Source organism: Callorhinus ursinus, unplaced genomic scaffold (genome assembly GCF_003265705.2).
Source record: "Callorhinus ursinus isolate GAN/ISIS: 27379988/994484 unplaced genomic scaffold, GSC_fseal_2.0 scaffold21, whole genome shotgun sequence".
NCBI classification, from domain to species: domain Eukaryota; kingdom Metazoa; phylum Chordata; class Mammalia; order Carnivora; family Otariidae; genus Callorhinus; species Callorhinus ursinus.
Window position 1 is genome coordinate 25718151 of NW_027397083.1, and position 26351 is coordinate 25744501.

The 26351-nt window shown below is 40.8% G+C and overlaps 1 protein-coding gene across 1 annotated transcript in view; it reads right to left on the reverse strand.

The window, feature by feature from the left end:
* Positions 1-25916, reverse strand: part of SLC17A6 (solute carrier family 17 member 6) — a 42485-nt gene extending 16569 nt beyond the window's left edge. Inside the window, exons 1-5 of the mRNA XM_025878961.2 lie at positions 25184-25916; positions 22233-22485; positions 20593-20711; positions 2574-2688; positions 513-600 (exon numbers count right to left, since the gene is read on the reverse strand). Of these exons, the coding sequence (XP_025734746.1) occupies positions 513-600; positions 2574-2688; positions 20593-20711; positions 22233-22485; positions 25184-25269 (661 nt within the window). The 5' untranslated portion in view covers positions 25270-25916. The remainder of the gene's footprint in view (positions 1-512; positions 601-2573; positions 2689-20592; positions 20712-22232; positions 22486-25183) is intronic.
* Positions 25917-26351: the final 435 nt, after the last annotated feature.

Genomic DNA, 26351 nt, shown 5'->3' on the forward strand with positions numbered 1-26351 from the left:
GGAGGTAGGTAAGTGAAATAAATAGAAATTCTTAACTTCATCTCATGTTTCTTGGTAAGTTCTCGCAAACACACTTGCATACTTAGGTGCATGTACATTCATACCCCTAAATCTCCAAATACACATATATATCTCCATACATAGCCACTGATACAGGACTACATAAGAGGATATGACCTACTTACCCAAGACACAAAAGAGATCTAACAATAATAGACTATAATAGACTATAATAAAAAATAAATTAAAAAGACTGTTATAAAAATTATTCATGAATATATTTGAAAACTTAGATAAAATGGATGAACTCCTAGAAAAATGCAAAACACAGAAGAAATAGAGGATTTAAGGAGACCAATAAGAATTAAAGAAATGGAAGTGGCAGTCAAAAACCTTTCCTCATGTACACACACACAAATGATTTTACAGATGATCTTTATCAACTTTCAGTTCTTATGCAACCTGTTCCTAAACTTTTCCCTGCCATAACCGTATCTGCATGCGGTACTCACCACAGAAGGAGGTGGTTGCCAATCTACTCCTCTCTAGAGGAGGAGCCCATTTGCTCCAGATCCCATGACATGCTGGATAGGTGACGCCCTGTGACGGGGAAGATATATATCACCATTTAGGGTACAGGGTCACTGAAAAATAAGCACAGTCCCCTCTCTGATGCTGTCTCCTTAAAACTGGCCCAAGATATTAGGGAAAGCGGCTACTCATAGATCTTTACTAATTCCCTGAAATTCCACTTTAAAAACTTTCAGCCCAGATCAGATAAGACATGGCTTCCTTTTAGTGACCTGTCCAAATCCTCCCCACCCTTCAAGTCTTCCTCCTACCTCAGTTTTCTTCTGATGAAGGCAAAAGAAAAGATCCTCCATTACTCCATTCCTCTGGAACTTTGAACAGTTTGAGAAACGTGGGAGGCCTTTGCATGAGGCATTAAACACAGTGATTCCCAAATATGAGGAATCCATATAGAGGAAGATAAAGCTTAGATCCTTGAAGCTCACACTTCCTGAAAGTAGTGTCTAGAACTTAAGGCTTTTAAAATAATTATCCATTTTAGGGACGCCTGGGTGGCTCATTCGTTAAGTGTCTGCCTTCAGCTCAGGTCATGATCCCAGGGTCCTGGGATCGAGCCCCGCATCGGGCTCCCCGCTCAGCAGGAAGTCTGCCTCTCCCTCTGCCTGCTGTTCCCCCTGCTTGCGTTCCCCTCCTCGCTGTGTCTCTCTCTGTCAAATAAATACATGAAATCTTAAAAAAAAATAAAATAATTATCCATTTTATATATTTTTATCCTACCAATTTTTTCTTTCTTTTTGGAGAGAAAGGAGAATGTTTTCAGTGCTTAATACTTTATCTGATTTATCTACTCCCACTATATTTCAGGAGAAGAGAAGGGCAATAGGTAGGCCAATCTGAGGTTTTTAAATGTCCACAATAGCCAAACTATGGAAAGAGCCAAGAGGTCCAACAACAGATGAATGGATAAAGAAGATGTGGTGTATATATATATATACAATGGAATATTATGCAACCATCAAAAAACACGAAATCTTGCCATTTGCAATGACATGGATGGAACTAGAGGGTATTATGCTAAGTGAAATAAGTCAATCAGAGAAAGACATGTATCGTGTGATCTCATTGATATGAGGAATTCTTAATCTCAGGAAACAAACTGAGGGTTGCTGGAGTGATGGTGGGTGGGAGGGATGGGGTGGCTGGGTGATAGACATTGGGGAGGGTATGTGCTATGGTGAGCGCTGTGAATTGTGTAAGACTGTTGAATCACAGATCTGTACCTCTGAAACAAATAATACATTATATGTTTAAAAAAAAAAAGAAGAAGAAGATAGCAGGAAGGGAAAAATGAATGGGGCGAAATCAGAGAGGGAGACGAACCATGAGAGACGATGGACTCTGAGAAACACACTGAGGGTTCTAGAGGGGAGGGGGTGGGGGGATGGGTTAGCCTGGTGATGGGTATTAAAGAGGGAATGTATTGAATGGAGGCTGGATGTCATACGCAAACAATGAATCATGGAACACTACATCAAAAACTAACGATGCAATGTATGGTGATTAACATAACATAATAAAATTAAATTTAAAAAAAAAGTCAATCATTACAGTTACATTCCCAAAGAATTAGTCAATGAAATATTTCAGTGAAAAAAACAAATCATGATTCAAGTCTAACAAGGATTTGGTATAAATCTCGCAAAGGTATTAATTCAGGATTATCACCAGCAAAGGACAGACTCAGAAATACTCCTCACAGCACATTAACCAAAGTGCTTGTCCCCTCTTTTTTTTTTCAGTCAAATAGTCACTGAACATTTCTTTAATACCACTCAATTCTAGAGAGGGGAGGCAAGCAGTCACAGTTGTATTTTAGCATTATTTAAACACAAAGTATCTGAATGCCTAAATTTTCCAACTTTTTAAGCATACTCTGTAGTCACAACTTTATAAAATGTTCATTTATAGATCAAGTCAAAGATAATCTGCTGGTTCTGATTAACATGCCAACCTTAAGATGGCGCCATCCTGCAGTTCCATACCTCAACAAGGCCCTGCAATATCCGGACAAAGATAACACACCCATAATGCACTCTGGCTGCTGATGGGATTAGCATATTCAGAGTAGAGGTAAGAAGTATGGCAGCTCCAAAAACCCTGAAAAAGAAAAGGAGTTAATAGATCTAAATTTCTCAGGTCAAGTTAATTGAAGGCAATTTCAAGGTAGATTTTTTTCTAAAAGAATAAAATGTGTTCTGGACTTGGTTAGCCACTACAAACAGATATTTTGACTATCTTGAAATGTTACATTATTGAAGCACAAGAAATAAGAGAAAGATTCAATAAATCCAGCTATATGTACTAATATTTAGTCTCTTCATAGATCTAATTACAAATTGCAAATATTGGGATGCCTGGGTGGCTCAGTCGGTTAATTATCTGCCTTCGGCTCAGGTCATGATCCCAGGGTCCTGGATCGAGTCCCGCATTAGACTTCTTGCTCAGTGGGGAGACTGCTTCTCCCTCTGCCTGCCACTCCCCCTGGTTTATGTGCTCTGTCTCTCTCTCTGACAAATAAATAAATAAAATCTTAAAACAACAACAAAAAAAGACAATTGCAAATATTTACCTAATCATTGTCTATGGTTTGGGTTTATATCTCAGTCTACAGTGTAAGCTGCTTTGGGGCAAGAGTGTATTTTTGTGGTCCACTGTTATATCCCTAATACAGCACAGTGCCTGACACATAGCAGATACTCACTGAAAAGTTGTCAAAAGAATAACAAATTCCTGAATGGAATTATGTCTCACATTATATGACTATTTGCAACTTCCCTAGAAGCTGCACATACATAAAAATTTTATGAATGGAATTATATTTTAAATGCCCCAAGAAATCTCATGACTAGATCCACAGCACAAGTATTTATAATGAAAATAATTATTACTTTATATATATTTTTTCTTTCTTTTTTGTGTATGTGAGTGGGGGGACTGCCTGAGGCACACCTCTAGCTGCACACATACAATGATTCAGAAAAGAATTGCTGAAAATATGGTGCTAACCCCCTCCTCCATCTGCAAGTAAAAATTCCACTTTGTTCTTAAAAAATCTCCCATAATGTTCATACTAAGTAAGAAAAATATTCCCTTAACTGGGGAACTTTAAAAATATCGTCTTGCAGAGAAGTTTGGGGACACACTATCTCTAATGAGCTAAGCTGTGTGTCTTGTGCAAGTTTTCTCCCGTCGGACTTTGAGCCTTGAATTCAGGGAAGATTGTTGCTTCATAGAGGCTCTGATTCTTCCATGGGGCCCACTTAACTGTAAGAGTTAAAGACTGGTGTTTCTGAAAGGGGCCTTGATCATTATTAATCAGCTACTGAAATTTGAGAAATGATTTTACGAAGGGCCGAAGTGGATCAGCTGTTTTTCTATGAATAATAGACCAGGTCAAATACTTTCGTTTACTTGATGTAATCTAAAACCTGCCTGTCCTCAGTGGCTTCTCACCACTGGGGTCGTCACTCAGGAGGCAAATATCCTGTTCTATTCCTCCTCTGTGCTGTTTGCTGAATAGGTATCTTTAGGTTTGAGTCAAAGAATAACTTATTTCCTAAATGTCTATCACAAAATAGAAACTTTCTATTTCTAAAAATGATTACTCCCATTAAAATGCCACACACCCCGTGACATTAAACTTCTGCCAAATATGGATTTATTTTTTCAGAAAAGAAAGGCAAAATCCCATAACCTGTCTTTATAAAATAAGAACCCAAAATGGTTATAAAAATTGATTTAAGATGTATTTTTGTTGATCATTACTTTTACGTTGAAAGAATTTTCACCTCTCTTAAAAATGCAATGCAAATGTTCTTGTATGCAAACCCCAGGACATTTTGGAGGTTTCCTTTAAGGCTGAGAGGAAATAGGAGAAATTGTATGGGGCATGTTTCCTGGACCTAGTGGTGAATGGTGCAAGTTCCCAAAGGCCGGTGAGATAAACATGTTTCTACTGTTCTGGGAGTGTGAGTGTTTTACCTGTGTAACAGAGAGGATGAAAGCAGGAAGGGCAAATGACACTGGAGTTTTGGTCATACGGGTAGCCTGTCTGGGTACTGCCAAACTCATGCTGACTGTATTTTCTGTAGATTTATCCCATGTTGCTTATGATCCTCAATAATAAAAGAGACTGACCCTGCTTCAGGCTTTAAGGATAATGAGAACCAGAGCTACATAATGCTATAGGATTTTTCAAAGTGTTTAGATGACTTATGCATCTGCCCGAATCCCTTCAAACTGTTGTCCATGAACCAGCTGCATCAGAATTCCCTGGAGTGCTTATTAAAAATGTAGATTTTCCACACCAGAGTTTCCAAATCAGACTGTGCTGGTAGTGAAGCCCGAAGAACTGTGTTTTAATAAGAAACCAGGTGATAAATTTGCATGCTAAGATTTGCAAAAAAACAAAAACAAAACAAAACACCATAAGGTTTATATCTAGGTTTATCTAACATGTGTGCCTTCCTTTCCAATAATTTCTTGCAAGTATGATGCATAAAGTTTATTTTCTATGAATATAACTTTCAACCATCACTTTCTCTGAAGGGTTTTAAGATACTGCGTCTCTATATATGCCAAAGAGAGATGAATTTTACCCATTCTGTAGCTCTACGTTTCTCAACCTCCACTCCATTGATGTTTCAGGATGGATAATTCTTTGTTGAGGGATGCTGTCCAGGGCATTGTATGTCTAGCGGCCTTTCCACATTAGAAGCCAGTAGTGTTTGCCCCCAAGTTGTAACAGCCAAAAATGTCTACAAAAATTGCAAAATGTCCTTTGGGGGACAAAATCACCCACCAGTAGAACTGAATCAATTATGAACTGTTTGTTGAGCGCCCACTAGAGTTAGTCCTAAGTCTACTAAGTTCTTCTTCAACTTGCTAGACACCATGCTAACACCTCACATGCCATAAAATCCACAACTACTTCACAACCCAGTGAGATGGATATTATTTATACACCCATTTCATAGATGAAGAAACTGAGCCTGTGATAAGTGAAATCACTTGCACAAGTTGTTCATCAGTTCCAAGTAGAAGAACCCTGGTTCAAATCTCGTCTGTCTGATTCCAAAGCTAGTGGGTTTTACTACTAGGGTTTTCATCTGATTATGCACACATGTAGTTAGTAATGTGTTTCAGGATTCTAACTGTAAATTTAAATAATAATCTTCACAAAGCTACTTGAACTCACCCTACTATTCCTGAAAGAAAACATCAATAGACCACTTTCAAAGTTTATTTTCTACTCTTGCCCTGGATAGTGTTTCTAATTATATAATCTTGTGACATATCTAAATGATTCCTACTTTTAAGTTCCTAAATTCTTTTAACTATCCCTTTTTCATTATTAGTTGCTATTGGATCATAAAAATGCATTGATTTTTTTTTTCTATTTAAGAATGAAATCTATCAGGGGCGCCTGGGTGGCTCAGTCGTTAAGCGTCTGCCTTCGGCTCAGGTCATGATCTCAGGGTCCTGGGATCGAGTCCCACATTGGGCTCCCTGCTCTGTGGGAAGCCTGCTTCTCCCTCTCTTACTCCCCCTGCTTGTGTTCCTGCTCTCACTATCTCTTCCTCTGTCAAATAAATAAAACCTTAAAAAAAGAATGAATGAAATCTATCAGACTTTTCAGAACCTCATCTTCTTTTTAAAATTTCATATCATTGTTATCCAACTCAATACCCAGGTAATTGAAATTCTGATTATCAAAATTCTTGCCCAGTATGGGAAGCCTTCACACTTTCTCTTGCTGTGCTACACACAGCCAGAATTAAAGCAGCCACTTCATTCAACATTCATTTATGCATTCACACTCCAATTCTTTGTGAGCCTATATTTAGAATAGGGTACAGTGCTGAGAAGGAAAAGGTTGCTAAAACCTACCGAGTGCTTACTATACACGCTTCACCTACATTAATTCATTTAATCCTCACAACTACTCTCTGAGCCACACATTCATCTCATTTTACAAATAGGAAACTGGAGACAATGATTGTGTAAGACAAAAGCAAGCAGTAAAGTGGAGACTGGAATCCAGGCTCTCTGACATGAAAATCTGTGCTCTTTCACCGATACGATGCTATTAGGCACTCAGGGGAAAAGTTAAAGATGGCCCAGGATACAGTAGGAGAAAGGAAGGGAGAGACAAGTAGCAAGAGACAACTTAAACCAAAGGTCATAATAAGAGTACAAATGAAAAGCAAAAGAGGGAAAAATCCATTCCAGCTGGGGTGACCAAGAAGTGAGCCCTTCATAGGGAAACTTCCACATTGGGTCTTGGAAGATGATTGTTAAAAAACAAACAAACAAAAAGAAGGAAGAAATTCCAAAAAGAGGAAATGGATTGGCAAAGGTTCAAAAAATGGAAGAGATTTCATTCTGTATCAGAAACTAGGTCAGTATTTAAAATGGCTGGACATGGTGGTACCCAGGACCCTGAGTAACAGAAGTAAGACCATCAAGAGTGAAATTATGAACAAGGATGGCGTGAGGAGGGTGTGAGGAAATACAGACTGAACAAAGAGGGGAAGAGCAAAGTCTTGTAAGTCCATGGCATCCTGGAGACGATGCAACTTAGAGTGATTGTAGCGGGTAAACAATGATTAAGCCCTTAAGGTGAAGTAAACACGAAGCTTACTAGAATTAAGGACAGAGGGATCTATGAGGCCAGGGAGACAGAAAGTGATCAGGATCCATGTAAATTTAGGCAAGATCCTGACTTGCAGAGGAGCAAGGTGCCAAAGTCACCAATGGTGGTAGAGGGGGAGAAAGTGACCTAAATATGGTACAGAAATTTTTATTAAGACCCTAGCTTCGTCCCTTAATAACTGCATGACTGGAAAATTACTTAACATATCTAGGCTTCTGATTCCTTGTCTATAAAAAGGGCAGAGCCATGTAATGGTCAAGAGCATGGATTCTAAGGTTGGCTGCCTGACTTCAAAGTTCATTTCTATCATCTATTACTTGAGTGATCTTGAGCAGTTTATTTAACTATGCTTCATTCCTTGTCTACAAAATGAGGATATTAACAGAACCTATGTGTTTTTATAAGTAAAGCATCTAGAAGAATGCCTGGCATATCCTAAGCATTTAAAAGGTGTTAGGATCTGTACAACAATGACAGTCATCTATTACATGTCATAGGATTGCTGTGAGGCTAAAAATGATGCACTTAAAAGGTGCCTGGCACATAAAAATAAATCCATAAATGTGAGTCAATTAAGTAGAAATAATAATAAATCGCCAATGGTTATTGAATTGTTAGTGTATGTCAGTCACTGTTCTAGATTCTCATTTTAAACTAACAATAATATCAGCATGTTGCTAATGCTGTTCTTTTTTTCATAGATAGAATAATTAAGTGCAAGTGAGTTTAAATAGCTTGCTACAGTCACATAGATACTAAGTGGAGAATTATGGTTTGTATTGACTCAGTCTGGTTATTGATCCTAGATACTCACCTGCTAAGTCCTACTCTACTGTAATAACAACAGAACTAGTACTCACATAGTGACATCAGCAGCAGATAAAATGGCAACAATTTTAGAAGACAAAAACTTGTTAAATAATGGATGATAGCAGCAGTGAGGAGTAAAAAAAAAAAAAAAAAGGATTCTACTCCTGTTCTAGGTTTCAAAGTAGTTAAACTGAGAAGCTTATTTAGGGAGGGTTTTATCTTTTTATGAGCAAAGTCTAACTTTCAAAAGAGAAATGGAAGAAATAGAACTAAGTATGGAATACAAGTTCCAGAATATAAAATAGTTCAGCACAGTGATTCTCAGATTTCATCATTCATGATCATCATCTTCGGGGGCTTGTTCAAACACAGAATCCTGGGTACTGGAGCTTCTGGATCAGGAGGTTTGTGTGGAGCCTGAGAATTTGCATTTCTAACGAGTTTCCAGATGATGCTGATGTTACTTTTCCTGACTTGAGAATCATTGGTTTAGGAGTACTATGCTAGATATTCCCCCAAGACATCACAAAAAGGACAGACCGGGGCAGGACCGGGGACAAGCCTAAAATGGACAGAGGTAGACCTAGCTGGAAAAGGGGGTTTACCTTTATTTATAGAGGACAGGGGCAAGAATGGAATGGAAACACTTGGTAAAAGGGGCAATATCCTTTACAAGCACAAATTGTAATTAGATGGTTGGATCAAGACCCAAAATGAAGTTCTCTGGCCTAATTTCAACTGCCTTAACCGGCCAAATTGACTGAACAGCTGCCATATTTCTCCTGGGGACATATAAACCGCATAACATAATATTAAGAATAAAAACCGTGGTTATGGTATGTGAATTCAAATTCCAACTCTAATTTCTTTCTAAGTATAATGTTGGGCAAGTTGTTATTACTTAAATTCTCTAAGCCTTACTTTTTTCCATTTGTAAAATGGAAATAATCAGTTTTCATACTTCAAAGAACTATCATGAAGATTAAAGGAATCAGTTATGAAAGGGGACAGTGCCTGGTTCATAGTAAATGGTTTATAAATATCAGCTATCATTATACAGGAATTTCCCAACATTCATTAGAGTTTTCAGAGAATTCTTATTCTTTGCCCTTTTTTTTCCCCAGCATGCTTTTGCCCTGGTGAAATAGTATTGTTTCTGTAACAACAGATTCAGAGTTGTTCCATGTCATCTTGAAATTCTATCAGCTTAGGGGCGCCTGGGTGGCTCAGTCAGTTAAGCATCTGCCTTTGGCTCAGGTCACGATCCCAGGATCCTGGGATCCAGCCCTGCATCCCTGCTCAGTGAGGAGTCTGCTTGTCCCTCTCTCTCTGCCCTTCCCCCCAACTTGTGTTCTCTCTTGCTCGCTCTCTCAAATAAATAAATAAAAATCTTTAAAAAAAAAAAGAAATTCTATCAGCTTAAAGTGCACAAAGACATAGAATAAAAATTCTATCTCCCATTCTGAAGGCATACAGAATGGATTGAACTGCATCAGGCTCTCAATCTGTACCTCAATAGGCCATCTAAAATATCTGGCAGGAAACAAAACATTTTTTAAAAATGTATGGCATTGTCCAAATGAATTATATGTGTCTTGGTACTTAGCATACTTCCACCTTTGTGCCTAATACCTACCCACCACACACAGACACACACACACACACACACACACACACACACCTCTTTTTTCAGATAATCTTTTCTCTCAGGTATCCCTCAAACAACTGTAGATTGCTTTTGTAAGACTTAACTCAAGAGATCACATGTTCCCCTACCCCCCTGCATTATTTGTGGGGAACACAGTCCAGGTCTTTATTTCACTTCTTCAAACCCCACGATGCTAGCAGAATGCTTTGTACATGATATGCTCTTAACAAATGACACCTGGGTGGCTCAGTTGGTTAAGCGTCTGCCTTCAGCTTAGGTCATGATCCCAGAGTCCTGGGATCGAGCCCCATGTCAGGGGGGGGGGAGGGGGTCCCTGCTCAGCGGGGAGTCCCTGCTCAGCAGGGAGTCTGCTTCTCCCTCTCCTGCTCTCCCTGCTTGTGCTCTCTCTCTGTCAGATAAATAAATAAAATATTTTTTAAAAATGACCACCCAGTTACTTTTGTATAAAGACTTTAAATAGAGGTCAATGATAACTTCCCTTTCTGAGGTATATGTGGGTGATAACAGATCTTTCTTCTTTGAACCTTTATTATTCCGATATCCTTTTCAATCAATTGACCATTTCTTTGTTCTTGCACTTTTAGTGGGGATGAACTGCTGTTCTGGGTATCCTAATAATCCTAGGAAGCTGAGTTACTCTTATAAAATAACTGTAGGATGGCAGCTACGGACTAGAATTTAGAGTATTCCTGTGGATAAATCCTCACTTGAGATAGTTGCTGAGTTCAAGTACGTGGCCCAGTCTGGCCTCACCCTTGTCTTCCCAACAACACTGTAGAATCTCCTGAAACCAACTGCCATTACATTCTCTGTTTATCACAGCATCCTCATCAGCCTTTGAAACCACTGTCTCTAAAGCTCTGCTTTCAAAATTAAATTAGGTGGTAATGCTTCAGAGATGACATATTGTCTTCTTAAAGAATCCCACCATTTATCAATTTTTAATGTCCCCATGGTATATATTGTATTATGCTTGAGAGTCATTAGTTTTGTTTGGCCCGATGTCAACAAAAACAAACAAACAAACAAGCAAACATAAGCATTGAATATATTTTTGATATCTCAGTAGAAGAAAATAGATTATACACCAAGAAACATTTACTATTCTTTTGAGTTTCATAATCTCTAGCGCTGGTTCCAACATTGACACATAATTGCATTTCAGAGCACTGCTGCTAGGAAAGCAATCTCCACCATAATAGGTTTCCAAGTTTATCCTGATTAGAAGGCTTGTCTAAAAACCAAAATCAGGCAAAAAATGTCTTAAATTATTCCACAGCCATGTTCTTTCCTATGAGCTTAGCCTAGCACTAAGTAATACAGCGAACTTTTCTAAGAGACTGTAAAATCAATGTTTTAAAGAGCACACAGTAAAGTTACTTAATAGGAGAAATGTTTTTAGTAAAGAAGCATGTCCTTTGAAATCAGACATCCTGGGGTTGATACCCCAGCTCTTCCCCTTATCAGCCAGTGATTGTTGGGGAAATAAGTACTATTTTGTGTTCAGTTCTGTCATCAGTAAAACAAGTGTTAAGAATGTCTGCCTTATAGTCTCTACGAGGAAGAAAGATGATCGCTATACATAAAAAGTTTAGTGATACATATATTTAGTATTGTATTCAAATCTAATTTCCTCTGCCTCCTGAAATGGGGAACTAAGGCAATTATAAAAACAATTTATAACTCATATCCTCTCTCTCTTTCCAACCCAATACAAATGTACTATTTAGGGAGAGGTAGAAATGCTATCCCTGAATGATCTACTTCTCTTTGATTGAAAAGCTTTCCTGATACTCACTCATCCCTCTCCATAGTGCCTGGTTAGAGTAGCACTTCTGTTTCCATTCAGTAGAGCTGGCTTTGTTTTTCCCTGTTTTAATCTAAAAGCTCGATTTCGAAACTCTTTTTAACTACAGGGAAGGGGGATGCTGTAGTTTACTCCATCACATAAATTAAGCAATCCTGTTACTGCTTGACTTCAGTAGGGCTTAAGAAGAACATCTATGCTGCTGTTAAGTTTCATTTTTACAATTTCTTTTTTATTTTTTTGTCTTTTGAAATTTCATTGTGGATTTTCTGCGGTACATTTTCTATGTTTCTCAATAGGCTAAAGGCTAAGTTTAGAGACCTATCAAATAATAATGTAGTTTATTTGAGAATGTGTTAATGAATGCTGATTATCGAATAGAAATTTAAGACCCTATTCAATATAAGTAACCAACTACATGTTTGTAAAATTAAGCTGACTTCTGATTTATAGTCTGGGTTTTGTTTTGGTTTTTTTGTTTGCTTTATAATATATGTCAGTTAAGAAGCTCACTTATGGTCTGATCCACCACTTATTCTAAGTAAAGGTGAATAATGTATAGGTAAATAAAGAAATATTATACTTTACATTTAAAAAAAACACATTTTCTCTAAACAAATTTCCCCAAATAAATATTTGTCTATTTTTTTTTAAAGATTTTATTTATTTATTCATGAGAGACAGAGAGAGAGAGAGAGGCAGAGGGAGAAGCAGGCTCCCAAGGAGCCGGGAGCCCGATGTGGGACTCGATCCCAGGACCCTGGGATCATGACCTGAGCCGAAGGCAGACGCTTAACCATCTGAGCCACCCAGGCGCCCCAATATTTGTCTATTTTTAACATATTTGTTTACTTTGTAAATCTAAGTTCTCTATAATACCAGGCAGCATATGTAATATCAGGCAATATATTCAGTACTACGTATAAAAATAAACCACCAGTGAAAATACTAACAAATTACACAAAATTTTTCAGCAATGAACTAAACTAAACCATTTGTTTCACTGAACAATTAAGCCATGTAGTTATTAATTAAATAAATTTTGCCAAACTTGAAGTTCCACACTGGAAGTTGCATCTCAACTAGCATGATATTTCATTTCGCCTACAGTCCTTCTCCTTATATAATTGGCAGCTAAAGTTCTACCTGAAAAACCCATGTTTGTGACTATAAGTAAGTGACGGGTGTCAGTAATTGGGCCAAGAAAAAAAAAAGGCAAAGAAACATGCAAACTAAATGTGAAAAATCTTAACATCTCAAATGCCTTAAGAACAGGATTAGAAACTGATGGGTGCTCTCCATTTCTCAAAGAACATCATAATCTCTGTGAAATAAAATAAGGGACATTTACTAATAAGAAAGATTGCTTTCAAAATGACAAACCACTTGAAAGCTACTTAGAATTGTTGTTTTCCTCATGATTTCCCCTGCAGCAAATGACATATTAAAATGAATTCAATTTGTTTATTTTCAAGTTAAAACCTAATTTCTACTTGTTTTACCTCTGCTTGTTACACACACACACACACACACTCTCTCTCTCTCTCTCTCTCTCTCTCTCTCTCTCTCTCTCTCTTCTTTGTCTTCCAGTGTGAAATGATTATATCCTCTTACATAGAATAACTTTAAGGACACAGGTGTGTGTGCATTTGTATGTGTGTGTGGTAGGAGGCTCTACATTACTAAACAGATCCCAAAATTGAGAAGCATATAGTGTCCCTGATACAGAAATGTTTGGAAAAGCAAATGCAATTGCTGAAAACCTGCATCACACCCTGCCTGATGATTAACATTCGGTGTGCTCCAGGGTGAGTTAGCTGTGAAATTCTCAGTCATGTTATTTCCCTCTGACCCACAGCCACAATACCCTCAGCTACCAAGCCCAACCCAAAAGGATTTGCCTGGTAGAGGTGACAGGAACACTGGTGCCTTGCCACTTCTACAGATGATATCCATTTTCCCCAAATCGATCAATCCATTTCCATTTGGACAGTGGCTTGTCTCTTAACAGGGAACTAGTGTTCCTCACCCCAGGTGTGGCACTAATCCTGTCCCAGAGGGTGCGTAGGATAGACTGATTCAGGCTGTTTAATCTATTTAATCTAATCAAATCAGGGCTCCGGCGCCTCCCTTTGTCACATCTGATGCCCCATTCCCATATTTAAAAAGGAACACACAAGCACAAGCCAGCCCTCTGGGTCCCTTGGTACATCATTAAGTTGTAAAAATGACTTCATCACTCATGACAGAGAAATTAGACAGCCCCAGCAGTGGCATATGGCAGCGGGACAATCATTCCACCAGCTGCCCACCTGACTCTCTCCTCCCTCAAAATGACGGCCCTCTCCTCCTGAGGCTGCCTCGGCACTACTATCGTTGGATGTGGCAGCCACAGGGGAAGTCAGAGCTAGTAAAGGATGAGAGGAGAGGAGAATCAAGGAAAGAGAAGCTCTTGTCAGCAAACCACGCGCAAGCCCTTAGGGACCCCTCCCTCTCTCACTCCATTTATTCGTCTTGTGGAAAGGTATTTTCTTTTGTCAGAAAAAAGGAAGGTCTCTTCCACTTTGTCCCTCTAGAGCCCACAATGGAAAGGCAGCGAGATGTTTGATAGGCTGCTAGATGAGTGAAATAGAGAGTCACCTCTGGTCCTAAAGGACCAGATCATGATAAACCATTTCTACCACAGCAGGATGGTGGTCTCTTGCTGCAGCTTTATGTTCATAGTCTGAATTATTTTCTCACACAAAAGGAATTTGCAAATGTTTCTCACAGGAAGGATTACAGAACCCCTGCTTTCAATAGATGTTGCAATGGATAGGTAAGTAGAGAGGAAAAAAATGAGTGATAGATGATAGATGATAGATAGATAATATTTGTATATGTGCAAACAAACTGAGGGTTCTAGAGGGGAGGGGGTGGGGGGATGGGTTAGCCCGGTGATGGGCATTAAGGAGGGCACGTATTGAATGGAGCCCTGGGTGTTATACGCAAACAATGAATCATGGAACACTACATCAAAAAGTAATGATGTAATGAACGGCAATTAACATAACATAATAAAATAAAATTTAAAAAAAGAATGAATTTCCAATGCTTATTCCAGTAAATAAAGCACATCTTCATTGTTTTATTTCTGTGAAGGAAAGAGAATAAAACCGGTAAAATTGTCCCTTCCTGGGCTTAAAATATGAAGATGTTATGTTCAAAGTATCTTCATTCCTCTCTTTCTGAAAATCCCTCTCACAAGAGAATTTTTCAGAATCAGGCAAGCCAGAATATTTACCTAAAGTATACCAAATTTCATTTTTATAAATGCAAATTCACGAGTTAACAGTTTTAAAATCCATGCATTTGAATTTGTTGATTTTTTTTTAAGTATAAACTATTCTCTCTTTCGTAACAGTGGTATGAATTGAGTTGTATCCATCAAAATCCTGAGGAAGAATATCTTCCTTTTTGCAGACAAAAGGTCTAAATTACCCCCCTACCCCCGCCACCTTGCCCAGTGACGCTCAAACCTCTGAAATATTGCAGGAGCGCATACTACCAAAGGGCTGATTAGGGAGAAAAAGTTCTAAATGCCATATTTTCTCTTATAGAAAATCACACTATTTGTTTAAGTCATTATCAAGTTTGGGTTTTTGTCTCTTGCAGAGAAAACAACAGAATCATTCATGCTGTAGACAAATCATTTGGGAGTACACACACACACACACACACACACACACATACACACACACACACAAATACAGTATGTTTCTCCTGCCACCAAAATGTAAGAATCCCTTGGGCCAGCTAAAGGCTTCTTTTTCTAATTCTTGGATTTCTATCCTGTATTTGGGGCATGATAGATTGTAGGCACTCCTTGACAGAGCAGATGGCTCAGCTTGAGGCAGAGATGCTAAATTTCAGTGTAGAGATAGCCTGAGGTCATGCGTTGCTGGACACCTGAGTTTTAGTCCCAATCTGGTGGGCAAGTCACCACCTCCCTGATTCTCTATTTCCTTTCCTGCTCTCTTAAGTGAGAAGATTGGATTAGATGAGCCTTATCCCTCTCTAATATGGATTCTTTCTGTTAGCTGATGTTCACTGCATGTTACAGACACATAGGATCCTCAATCTCTTATTCAAATAAAGAACTTTTTTTTTCTTTAGCAAAAGTCAAGTTAGAAACCCAAGAAATACCTGAAAAGACAAAATGTTGCACCAAGAATTAAAACCTTTTTAAATAAAGGAGTAGGGGGAAATAAACTGTAACTTATAATAGAGAAGTCTAACCTCAAACTTAAATGGATTTCTCTAAGTGTTTTTATAATGCCTGACTAGAATTCAAAGACTGAATGCACTGAACTACTAGCACTCTCTATACCCTTGGCTAAAAAGCTTTCCTAAGACAGTCTTTCAAATGAGACTTAAGGCATTACCAGTGAACAATAATTTTAGCTGGAATAATGTGTATAGGGAAATAATTTTAAAGCTAGAAATCTGACAGGTGGAAAGATGTGTTTTTATCACGATAGAAATAATCCTTTTGCATTACTAATACTTAAGACCAATTTAAACATAAGTAATACTGAATGGCCTTAAGCTATTATTTATTCTTTCATTTTTTTTCTGAAGTTAGGACCTAATTCATAATAAATGATAACAGCCAACACCTAGTGAGGGACAGGCACTTCTTTTTTTTTTTAAGATTTTATTTATTTATCTGAGAGAGAGAGAGAGAGAATGAGAGAGCGTTAGAGGGAGAAGCAGACTCCCTGCCGAGCAGGGAGCCTGATGTAGGACTCGATCCTGGGACTCTAGGATCATGACCTGAGCCGAAGGCAGTCGCTTAACCAACTGAGCCATGCAGGCGCCTGAGGGTTAGGAACCTCTAGAAACCTTACACATATTCTCTTATTTAGCTGTCATGATAATCATATCAAGTAGGTTCTTTGATTAGTCCCCTTTTACAGAAATATAAACTGAAGTTCAGAGGAGTTAAGTAATGTTTTATGTCATTCAGTTATTAAGTAGTACCTTCAGGAGTCTGAACCCACAGAGTTTGTCTTTGGAACCTGTATCTTAACCACTTTGTCATATTGCCTTTTAAAAAAGGCCCAAACACTTTGTTGGATGTTCATTTTATTTATTCAACAAATATCTGGGGCGCCTGGGTGGCTCAGATGGTTGGGTGTCTGCCTTGGGCTCGGGGTATGATCTCCAGGTCCTGGGATGGGATCAAGCCTGCAGGGAGCCTGCTTCCCCCTCTCCGATTGCCTCTCTCCCCTGCTTGCACTCTCTCTGTCTCTCTCTCTCTCTCAAATGAATAAATAAAATCTTTTAAAAAGTATCTGTCTTGGGCCAGGCACTCTTTGAGATGCTAGGGATATAGCAGTGAAAACAACATGGATACAAAAAAAATAAATAAATAAAACATGGATACAATTGCCTACTCTCATGGAGCTTACACTTTATAGGACAAAACAAAAAGATAAATAAGTAAAATACTGGCATGACAGCTGGCCATAAGTGCTAAATAAAAAACGAAGTCACCATTGGCAGATCAAGAAGATATGAGCAGGATAGGAAAAATTTTTAAATAAGGTTTATATAATATTGCCACCTAGACAGAAGAAAGAATAGTCTTTGTGAAGATAAAATTGTCCCTTGAAAATGTAATGGTGACCAAATATTCTTTGGTAAATCTGACCATCTGTGATTATGCCCTTTGCAAAAATTCTGTTGTTTCTCCTGTTAAGTACTTGCCTAGGTTCTTCATCAGTCGAAATGCAAGGTAAAAATAATCCTTAGCAATTTCACATTTGTAATTATCTGGATTACTGTTAAGCCCCATGTCCTGTAGTGTTTAAAGACAACATTAATTTGCCCCCAACACATTGTTATCACTATAGTGAATATGTTCTCATCTAGAGACACTACAGATTTTGTAAGAAATCTCCCTTTGGTTCCTCATCGCAAAGCCCTCCAGGGAGGTGACTAAATTCTCCTGTCCACAATGTGCAATAGCCCTTAAAGAAAAGACAAAGGAAAAAATGATGTAAGAGTCCTCCTCGGGGACTGAGATTTCTCTCCCCTAGCTTTTTTTTCTCAATGAGGAAGAAAGCAAGAATACTTAGAATCGACCAGAAAAGGGACCAAGATGCTGTATTCTGACTAAGGGTGCAGCTGCTTTTGCTTAAAGCATAAAATGGAGAAGCCACATCATTGCTGTTGGTTTTTCATTGACAAATTTGCCAGGAGGTGTATCCAGGAGCCTTTCTCTCCAAGACACGCACCTCAGTTCCTCTACTCCAGTTCCGCCCATAACTGTGATGGCAAACACTTTCCAAAGTGAGCTCCTTTTACACCTAGAGGGAAAGGAATCTGTCCCCAGTACCCTACCCAAGGGAAATCTTGTTCTACTATTAGATGATCTATAGGGAGAAGTTTATTTGAATAGGCATACAATATTTGTAGGTGGAAAACTGGTCTTGCTGTGCTGTTTTTACTGTTTTTGAAAAAGGATCATACTAGGAAATGTACATCTTTCAGACAAATTCTAAAAATCTCTGAGATTTTGTGTTAACAAAAAAGTTCTAAGATAAAATTCTGTGTAGCATATATAGGACTATTTGGACATTTACCAACATGTTAACAAGAGGGTCTCTGTGTGATTAATTTATGATTTTTATTATATTTTCTTTTTAATATATTTTTCTTAGGATACAATACTTTCATCATCAGAAAAGGGAATGTTACATATTTTTTAAATCTGTTTTCACAGGAAGCTTCAACTGTATTTGTAACATTTTTTATATTTTTAAAATGAGACAAATGTCAAAACCCTAAGGTCTGATAAGGAAGTTAGTCTATATCCTCTATATGTTTGTCATATTTTACAATAAATTTTAGTTTTCTCAGTCTTGGAGAACAGAAGACATTGAAAACATTATGAAAATATTAAGTTTCTCTCCCTTGACTATCCATATAAAGGTAAGGTGAATTCAGATCCAAATATGACTTCTAAAGTTCACAATTTTTTCCTTTAAGAAAAATCTACCAAATAAACTTGAGGTAGCATACTAAACATAGCACAAATGATAGTATAGAAATGATCTTGCTTTTTTTTCCCCCCAGGAAAACCTGTTTACTGACCTCCCAGTGTTACAAAGAGGGAAAGCTGGGGCATCCCTGGTGTTTTTTCCTGGCAGGAAAATGTTAGCATTTTAACAATTGGCAAGATGAAGGTTTTGACTCTGAAAAAAAACCTTAAAGGCCCAGCCATTGTAGTTTCATTTCACATTACACTGAGTTTCTTGTATCATTTTTGTTTTTTTGTGAATTATTGGTTGTTTTCCCCCTGAAGTGAAAATATTCCATATACGTATGTTTGGATTATCTTTCTGGGAGGTTTATTTTGTTTTAGGAAAAAAAAATGAGAAAAAAAAAGATTCGAGACATTATGCCTTAGGGATATGGAAGCCAAAAATGTAACATGTTAATTACCAGTACTATTTAAGGAAATATTTTCTTTAATTTGATTTATCCCATCCATAGAATTGGGTTCTCTAAATAGTTAATGATTTTCATTTTAAAATGATTCCTTTTTTAAAAGAATAGTTTGTCTCTGGTTGGGTCTTGAGTACCAACCATCATGATGTCAGGGTAAACATGATATTCAAAAGGCACTATTCCTAATCTTTTACTCTCTTCTTTTGACATTTTGAAGGACTGTCCAAAAATCTTGGCCCAAGCAATTGTGAAGCCTAAAAGAAATTTCCAAGAATTCTTCCCAAGGCTTTGGAGAGGACAGAAAAATCTTGGGCAAGAAGTCATTGCTGGTGAATGGGGTCTTAGGTGACAAAGCCCCTGGAAGAGATCTCCTCGGAGATTTTATTGAGAAATGAGGAGGAACCAGTTTACAAAAGCAAAGAGGAGATCAAGACTAGAGAGGTGCCCAGTTCAAGATATCTTCCCCAGAAAATCTGACTTTGGAGGGGAGGGAGAAAGGCGAAGTCATAGATACAAAGTCGGAGGAAAGACCAGAAGTCTTTTTTGGGGGTCTTTATGAAAAAGTGAGTGTGTGTGTTCTTTCTGTTTTATAGTTCAGATTTAAGGAGAATTTATTTAGTTTTATTTATCTTAATATACACAATGAAGCAAATAAAGCTGCCTCTCATCCTGCAGTGGCCGGACTGTGCTCTTAGACATCCCCACCCCTTATGCCCCATACTTTGGGGGTGTCTCTGCAGGCGACCCCAACAACATTCCTGGAGCTGGCGTTAGGACCTTGGCTGCAAAGCTGGAAGCCTGGGGACTCAGCTGAGCTCCTTCCCTACCCCGCCCCTACTCACTGGCGTTCATTAACAGGTGGAATCCCACCCCAGGCGCCTGAAATCCCGCCTGCCTCCATAGAAACAAATCCTTCAGACCCAGAGCACCATCTGGGCGGGCTCCGTGGCCTGGTGTTCGATGCGCCCTGCCGGGAGGTCAGCACCACAAGGAGCCGGGGCACCCGAGGGTCTCACTGGCGAGAGCGCAGCACGTGTCTCTACCCCTCTAAATACACACACACACACACACACACACACACACACACACACACACACACCTTCCCCTTTGTGCACCCAGACGCTCAGTCCCCTCTCGAGCCGGGGCCCCCGAGGGGCGCAGTGGCGAGAGTGCAGCACGTGTCTCTAACCCCTTACTCACTCTCTCTCTCTCTCTCTCTCCCCTTTGTGCACCCAGCCGCTCAGTCCCGGCTCGGTCCACTCCCCGCCCGGCCTCAGCTCCTACCAGGCCTTAAGGCATGTCGACCATTTGGAGTAAAGCTGGCTCAGCCAGGAAAGAGAGGAAGCGGCAACCAGCGCCCATCCTGGCTAACCCAAAACTTCTTGGGTGCCTAATTCTGGAAGGAGGAACCAACAGTTCCAGTCCCGAGAGAGGAGGTGCCTGGCAACCAGGAGACCTCACCCAGGAGTTCCAATCCCCGCGGGGCTGTCATCCCTGCCCCCAGCCTCTGATGCCCCTTCGGAGGCACAAGCCCCAAGATCCCCAGCCCTGGGGGCGCGTTACCTGTTGGCTGCGAGCCGAGACGCGATGTAGCCGCCCGGAATCTGGGTGATGATGTAGCCCCAAAAGAAGGAACCGTGGATCATCCCCACGGTTTCCGGGTCCCAGTTGAATTTGGCTTTCTACGGGGGTAGGGGGACAGAACGGGGTGGAGGGAAAGAGTAGAGTCAGTGCTTGGGCTGCAGACTCATGTTCAGGAGCCCCCAACCCCCGGGGTACTCCCTGCATTCTGGAGGTGGAGGTGGCTGAATTTTCGTTTGCTAACAAAATTCAATGTATACCTTCTTCTAGAGAAGAAATGCTTCTTTTAGCGGAAAAAAACTGTGCTCATTTGAAATGTATTGCAATTAATGGCGAAGCTGGACACCCTGGCTTTGCTCCCCGACTACTGTCAGGCAGGTCTGATCCCCTCCATGAATGAGGAGTCCTCTGAGCTCCAGTATTGGAAATTAGAACTCTCCACGGAGAGATTCCATTTCCTGGCTGGGGATAGGGACCCCTGACCGGGACTAATGCAGTAGTGGGGTCGCTTCCAGAATGAAATCCAACCAGGGAAATTCTGATGAAAGAAAGTGGGGCACCTGGATGGAAGGTGAGGAGGTCGGAGGAGCCAGAGGAAAGGATCTTCCCGGCAAAATGGGGATGGGCGTAGGCCGGAAAGATTTGGAGTAGCCTGGGGAATTAGTGGTGGTTGAGGGTGGCCAGTGGAGAGGAGAATTTGTTCCGGGGTAGTCCTAAAAGCTGGCGAGGGGTGTGTCTGAAGGTCAAGGCCTAGCTCCGCCCTAGCCAGCCTGGGCGGACCCACAGGGTGAACCTTAAAGTAAAAATCTGCATCTGAAAGGCAAAGGAGCGCTAATCCGGCCTGGGCAACTGAGGATCCTTTTTCTCCTTTTGAATAGTATTTTGAAACCAAACGCACTTTGCAGGGTGTCCCGGAATCCCCAGGGCCCAGCGGCGTTCACCGCTTCTCATCCACAGCCGATTCCCGAATTTTCTCCTCCCAACCCTTGCTTATGATTGCTCAGATCCCTGAACAGGAAGTCGAGACCCAGGGGTTTCGGTGACTTTGACGTTGACCCTCCTTTCCCTAGGCGTCACCCCAACACATTCAGGAGATTACGGGACTGGATTCCCTGTGACCTCGAGGCACTCGGCGCGGCGGCTCTTCTCTCGGCCAGTTAGGTGGACAGCTCCTAAAGGCCCTTCGGTGGAAACTGTCGATATGCTCACAGTTCATTTGATTTCGGTTTTGTTTCATTTTTATTTTTAAGAATGTTTGGCAGGAATTGGAGGAAACCAGGGGGACATTATCACTGATATGCAGCCCTACTCCTCCGAGGGAAAGAAAAATATTTCGATTTAAATTTAGGGGACATTATTATACAACTTCTCGTTTGAAGTCACTCCACAAAAATCTAGCGAGCTAAATGCTATTTTTCCACCTTGCAGGTGAGAAAAAGAAGGCCCAGAGAGCAGAATCGAAAAGGGAGGTCATACTGCTACCGCGGTCGATTCCTATTCTAGAACGGCAGTGCTAGCAGGGGGCTGAGCGAGCCGCCCGGCCTTCCTCACTCAGTGGGGAGGAAATGGAGCTCAAACAGGTGATGTGGCTTTGCGAACCCACATGGCAAGCAGCTGCCCACCTCCTTGATGACCTTGCCCCCGCGGTGGATGGTGCTGTTGTTGACCATGTCCACGATGGCCACGCCCAGGTTGCAACGGATGCCGAAGGAGATGCAGAAGCCCAGGCCGCTCATGATGGCGATGATGTAGCGACGCGGCAGGCCGAAGCAGGTGCAGTCGCACAGTGGAGCCTTCTTCTCTGGCACCTCCAGGGGTTTCCCATCCTCCGTCAGCTCGATGGTCTCCCCGGTGTCTTGCTTCTTCTCCAGCACCCTGCGCGGCAGAGTCGGGGGAAGGCAAGGACGCGGCGGGTTAGGCACCCCCGACGCCGGCCCATCCCAATCCCCAGGACCCGTCAGGGCTGGGGGGAGGGGCGCTGACACGCTCGACTCCTTCAGGAGTTAGGGTGCTAGGGCGCCACCAGGCTTCGGGACCTCCCCGGCTCTCCAGCCTCCTGCCAGTCCCCCTCCCTGCGGTAGCATCTCTTCAACTTTCATACCGTCTGGCCGGGGGCATCCAGCCCCCATTCCCTCGGGATCCAACCCGCAGCGCCTAGATTCACCGACACAAGCCGTTTGGGCTTAACTTTCTCGCGGGGTCTGTAGCTTGGGAGGGAATGGGATACCGGAGCGGCGCCTGGTCGGCACCTGTGTAGATGTCTCCTGCCCGCAGTGCTTTACCCCCGGCGAAAGGCGTCTTATCCAGCCACCCAGTCTCCTGGGGGCCGCCTCTGCTGGCCAGCCCAGCTCAGTCCTGCACCCGAGCTATCCTTTCCTTCCCAGCCAAGATGAAGCTTTCTGGGTTAAGGACGAGCGATCCCGCCCCCCAGCTGAGCCCGGGGACCCGAGGGAGTAAGGCCTCTCCTGACCGGTGCCCACGCGGAGGCCCGTGAGAGTCACGCGCGCATTCTATTGCCCATTCCTCCAGTCCCGGGGTGCTAGTTCCACGTTTACTCTCCTGTCACATATCTTACTTTCTTTTCCTTGTTATTCGAGTTTGAAACAAAGGCCTCCGCAGCATATGGCCGACACCTAAGCTTCCCACTGCCAGAACATGAATAATTAATTATTCACAATCTTGCGTCATTACTATCTCGGTTACAAACACCGAAAAATGTCATGGGCATATTTCCAAAGACGTAAAATGCGACTCCCAGATACACAAACGTGCCCCAAATCAACTCTGGTAAGATGTTCCCCACCAAAGTAGATCTCACATTTATGTTTTGTTTTGTGTTTTTTAATTTGCATTGTATTTCACAAGGTTTCATCCGTATAATTCAGTTCCTTTTAGGTTTTCGTCCTTGAGGGAAGAGGGGAGGGAGAAGGGGAAAGTAGGGTGATGGCATGGTTTTACTAAAAGCTGAGGGTGTTGTTCTAGTCCACAATATATCCGTGCAATGTCTATTTAAAAAAGAAAAGAATGAATGTGAACAGTAGAATCACCGTGGACTCTTGAGATGGATACTTTCGATATTTAAACAAAGAACCTCTCCATTTACAATTTGCAGATTTTTTAATCCACCATGTAGTTTATTTTTCTGTGTTCCCATTTAAATGATATATCCACACACAATTATTTTCATACACAGGAGTAAAGCAAATGAAATTTTAAGATCAATTCCAAGAATGCACAGGTTGGGAGCCAACTGCCAAGCAATTTGAGGCTACCAGAAAACAATGTTAGACTTCCAAATTCTACAAAATGTCACCTGGAGAATAAGTCATGAAGGTTTTTGCAACTATGTTAATTCTTATTTTTAAAGTCCAATCCCAATGTCAGAACACATGTCAAATTATTTATTCTGGGAGAAAAAAATGTAACTAATGTGAATTTTTTTTACATTGGCTTATAGCTGATATATGCAAAGTTGGACTATGCACCTGAACTCCCCACCTGATGGCAACTGAGCTGGGAAAGAACAGCTCTTTCCAGGGCAGCTGCGGGACTGCAGGGCCCTTGCGGTATCTACTGCCGCATAGGAGCATGATGGTGCCTACATGAAGCCCACCAGATCCAAAGAGATTTGGAAAATCAGCAAGTGCATTGGTCATTTTCTTTATATTTTCTATACATTTCTAAAGGTTTCAATTTCCCAAATGTGAAAATTAGCGCTCTCTTGGAATCATTTATCCTTCTGTTTCTGCCCTCTTTTCTTGATTTTGCTCATATTGTTAAGAAAAGTGTATTCATGTAATATGCTTGAAATGATTTAAAGTTGTAAAATTTTCAGCATAATTAGTACATTGACCACAGGTAAGATAACAAAATTAATCATTTCTAGTACTTTCAAAGTCATTTTGCTGGTTATTATTATGGTTTTTCTTATGAACACTGTGACATTTGCTATGCAAGAAATAGACTTCTGGGAGAAGTCAAATAATTAAAACACATATACATTGTTTTGGGTTCTGAGAGAGGAGCTGCTTTAGTTATTAATTATTGATATATTTTGATTCTTCTTCCTTCAGCACAGAAGGAAGATTCCACTGGGAGATTCTCTACTTGAGTGGTTTTGAGGCTGAGATCTAAATTTCCTTCTGCCATTACTCTTTGGAATTTCTTGGTTAATTTTTTGAGGGTTGTATTTTTTTAATTCATTTGTCTGAATCAAAGGAATTTAATTTGTGACTATAAGCACCAAAACAAAGATTCTCTGAACAGGTGCTGATCATTTCTCAATTATAAAGAGGATAAATCCTGGGTAGGAAAGGATGAGAATCTGCAGGTACTAAGACAAAAACCACACACACACATACACACAAAGCAGACAGGTTCATTTAGTGCAACATTCCTGAATTAATAAGCAGGTTTCCAGAGCAGCCCCGCTTGAGCAATGAGCAACAACAACAACAAAAAAAGACTTTCCGATCATATTACAATCTCCCAAAGCAACCAGGGTTTACAGAAATAGCCTTGTAGATTTTTTTCGTGCTCAGCCCCAGGCAAACATGGGTTTGCTTTCTCTTACCTGTAGATCTGGCCAAGGGATTTTCCAGCAAAATTCTTTAGCCCCTCTTTTCCTGGGGTCAAAATCCTTTGTTTTACCGACTCCATTCCTGCAAAGATTGGTGTTGGCTCTTGCCAGATTTAAATAGTGATCGCTATGAAAGGCGAGAGTTGCGCATATTGTCTTAATCGCTTAAGGTAGTTGTGGGCTTTTTCTTCTCAGCAGAACGGTATTGGTGTGCCTCCAGCAAGAGTGTGAGTGAGAGAAGGGAGGGAGTGAGAAAGAGAATACAACAGAATAGCTGCATGCAACCCACGGGTTTCCTAATAGGAGAGTTGGTAGACACAATCAGAAAGTCTCATTGGAAGGGGAGGATCCGGTGGCAAAGGGCGCATGCAGTGCCATGGTATTTGGGCGGGTGCAGATGAGTTCTTGTCCTGGAAGTCAGTCCACTGAAAAACAATGCAAATTCCCGGTTTTGAAAACCTTATTGCTGTCAAATCTTCTGGCTTTTAAACGGAGGAGCAGAAATATCACAGAACCTTTGTGTAAAAGCAAAGTCAGAAGAATAGTATGTTTTAAATGGTGTCTTTGCTGTAGGGAGCAGAGCACTTCCAAAACTCATGGGAGCATCTGAGGTCTCAGGTGAGCAATGCTGCTGTTAGTTTTTCCTCCTTGCCTATGATCTGCTTCCCTCATGCCGGCGCAACTCTGCTCTGCGGTAGTGTCGAATTAAGATGGAGAAAGCTTGCTGCTGTTTGAGGACGTGAGTAAATAACAGATGCACAGTCCTGATTTGGGCAGCGTCAGGAAAGATTTCTTCAGCGCGGCTGACAGCGCTCATTAGGGCGCGTCCTGGAAGAATTGTTCAGCACCACGGACAGAGTAAGTTTCCGGAAAACAGCTTCTTTTGGCTGGCCAGGTCGCCAACTTTCTAGGGGAGCTGGATGGATCACCCTGACCAAGAACCATTCTGGGCATCTTCAGGAATGGATGCTATGGAAACCAAGTGAAAATCTGTCATCATCGCCAGAGTTTGCAGAGAGAATGGTGCCTTTGACTCTTCAAGGGAGGAAGAATTTATTAAAAATTGACAAGTTACTTCTAGTTTCCTACATTTTTGCCCAGCACGCTACCTCCAGCTCTGATAGAGTTGCAGGGAAGGAAGCTTACAACATATTTCATTTAT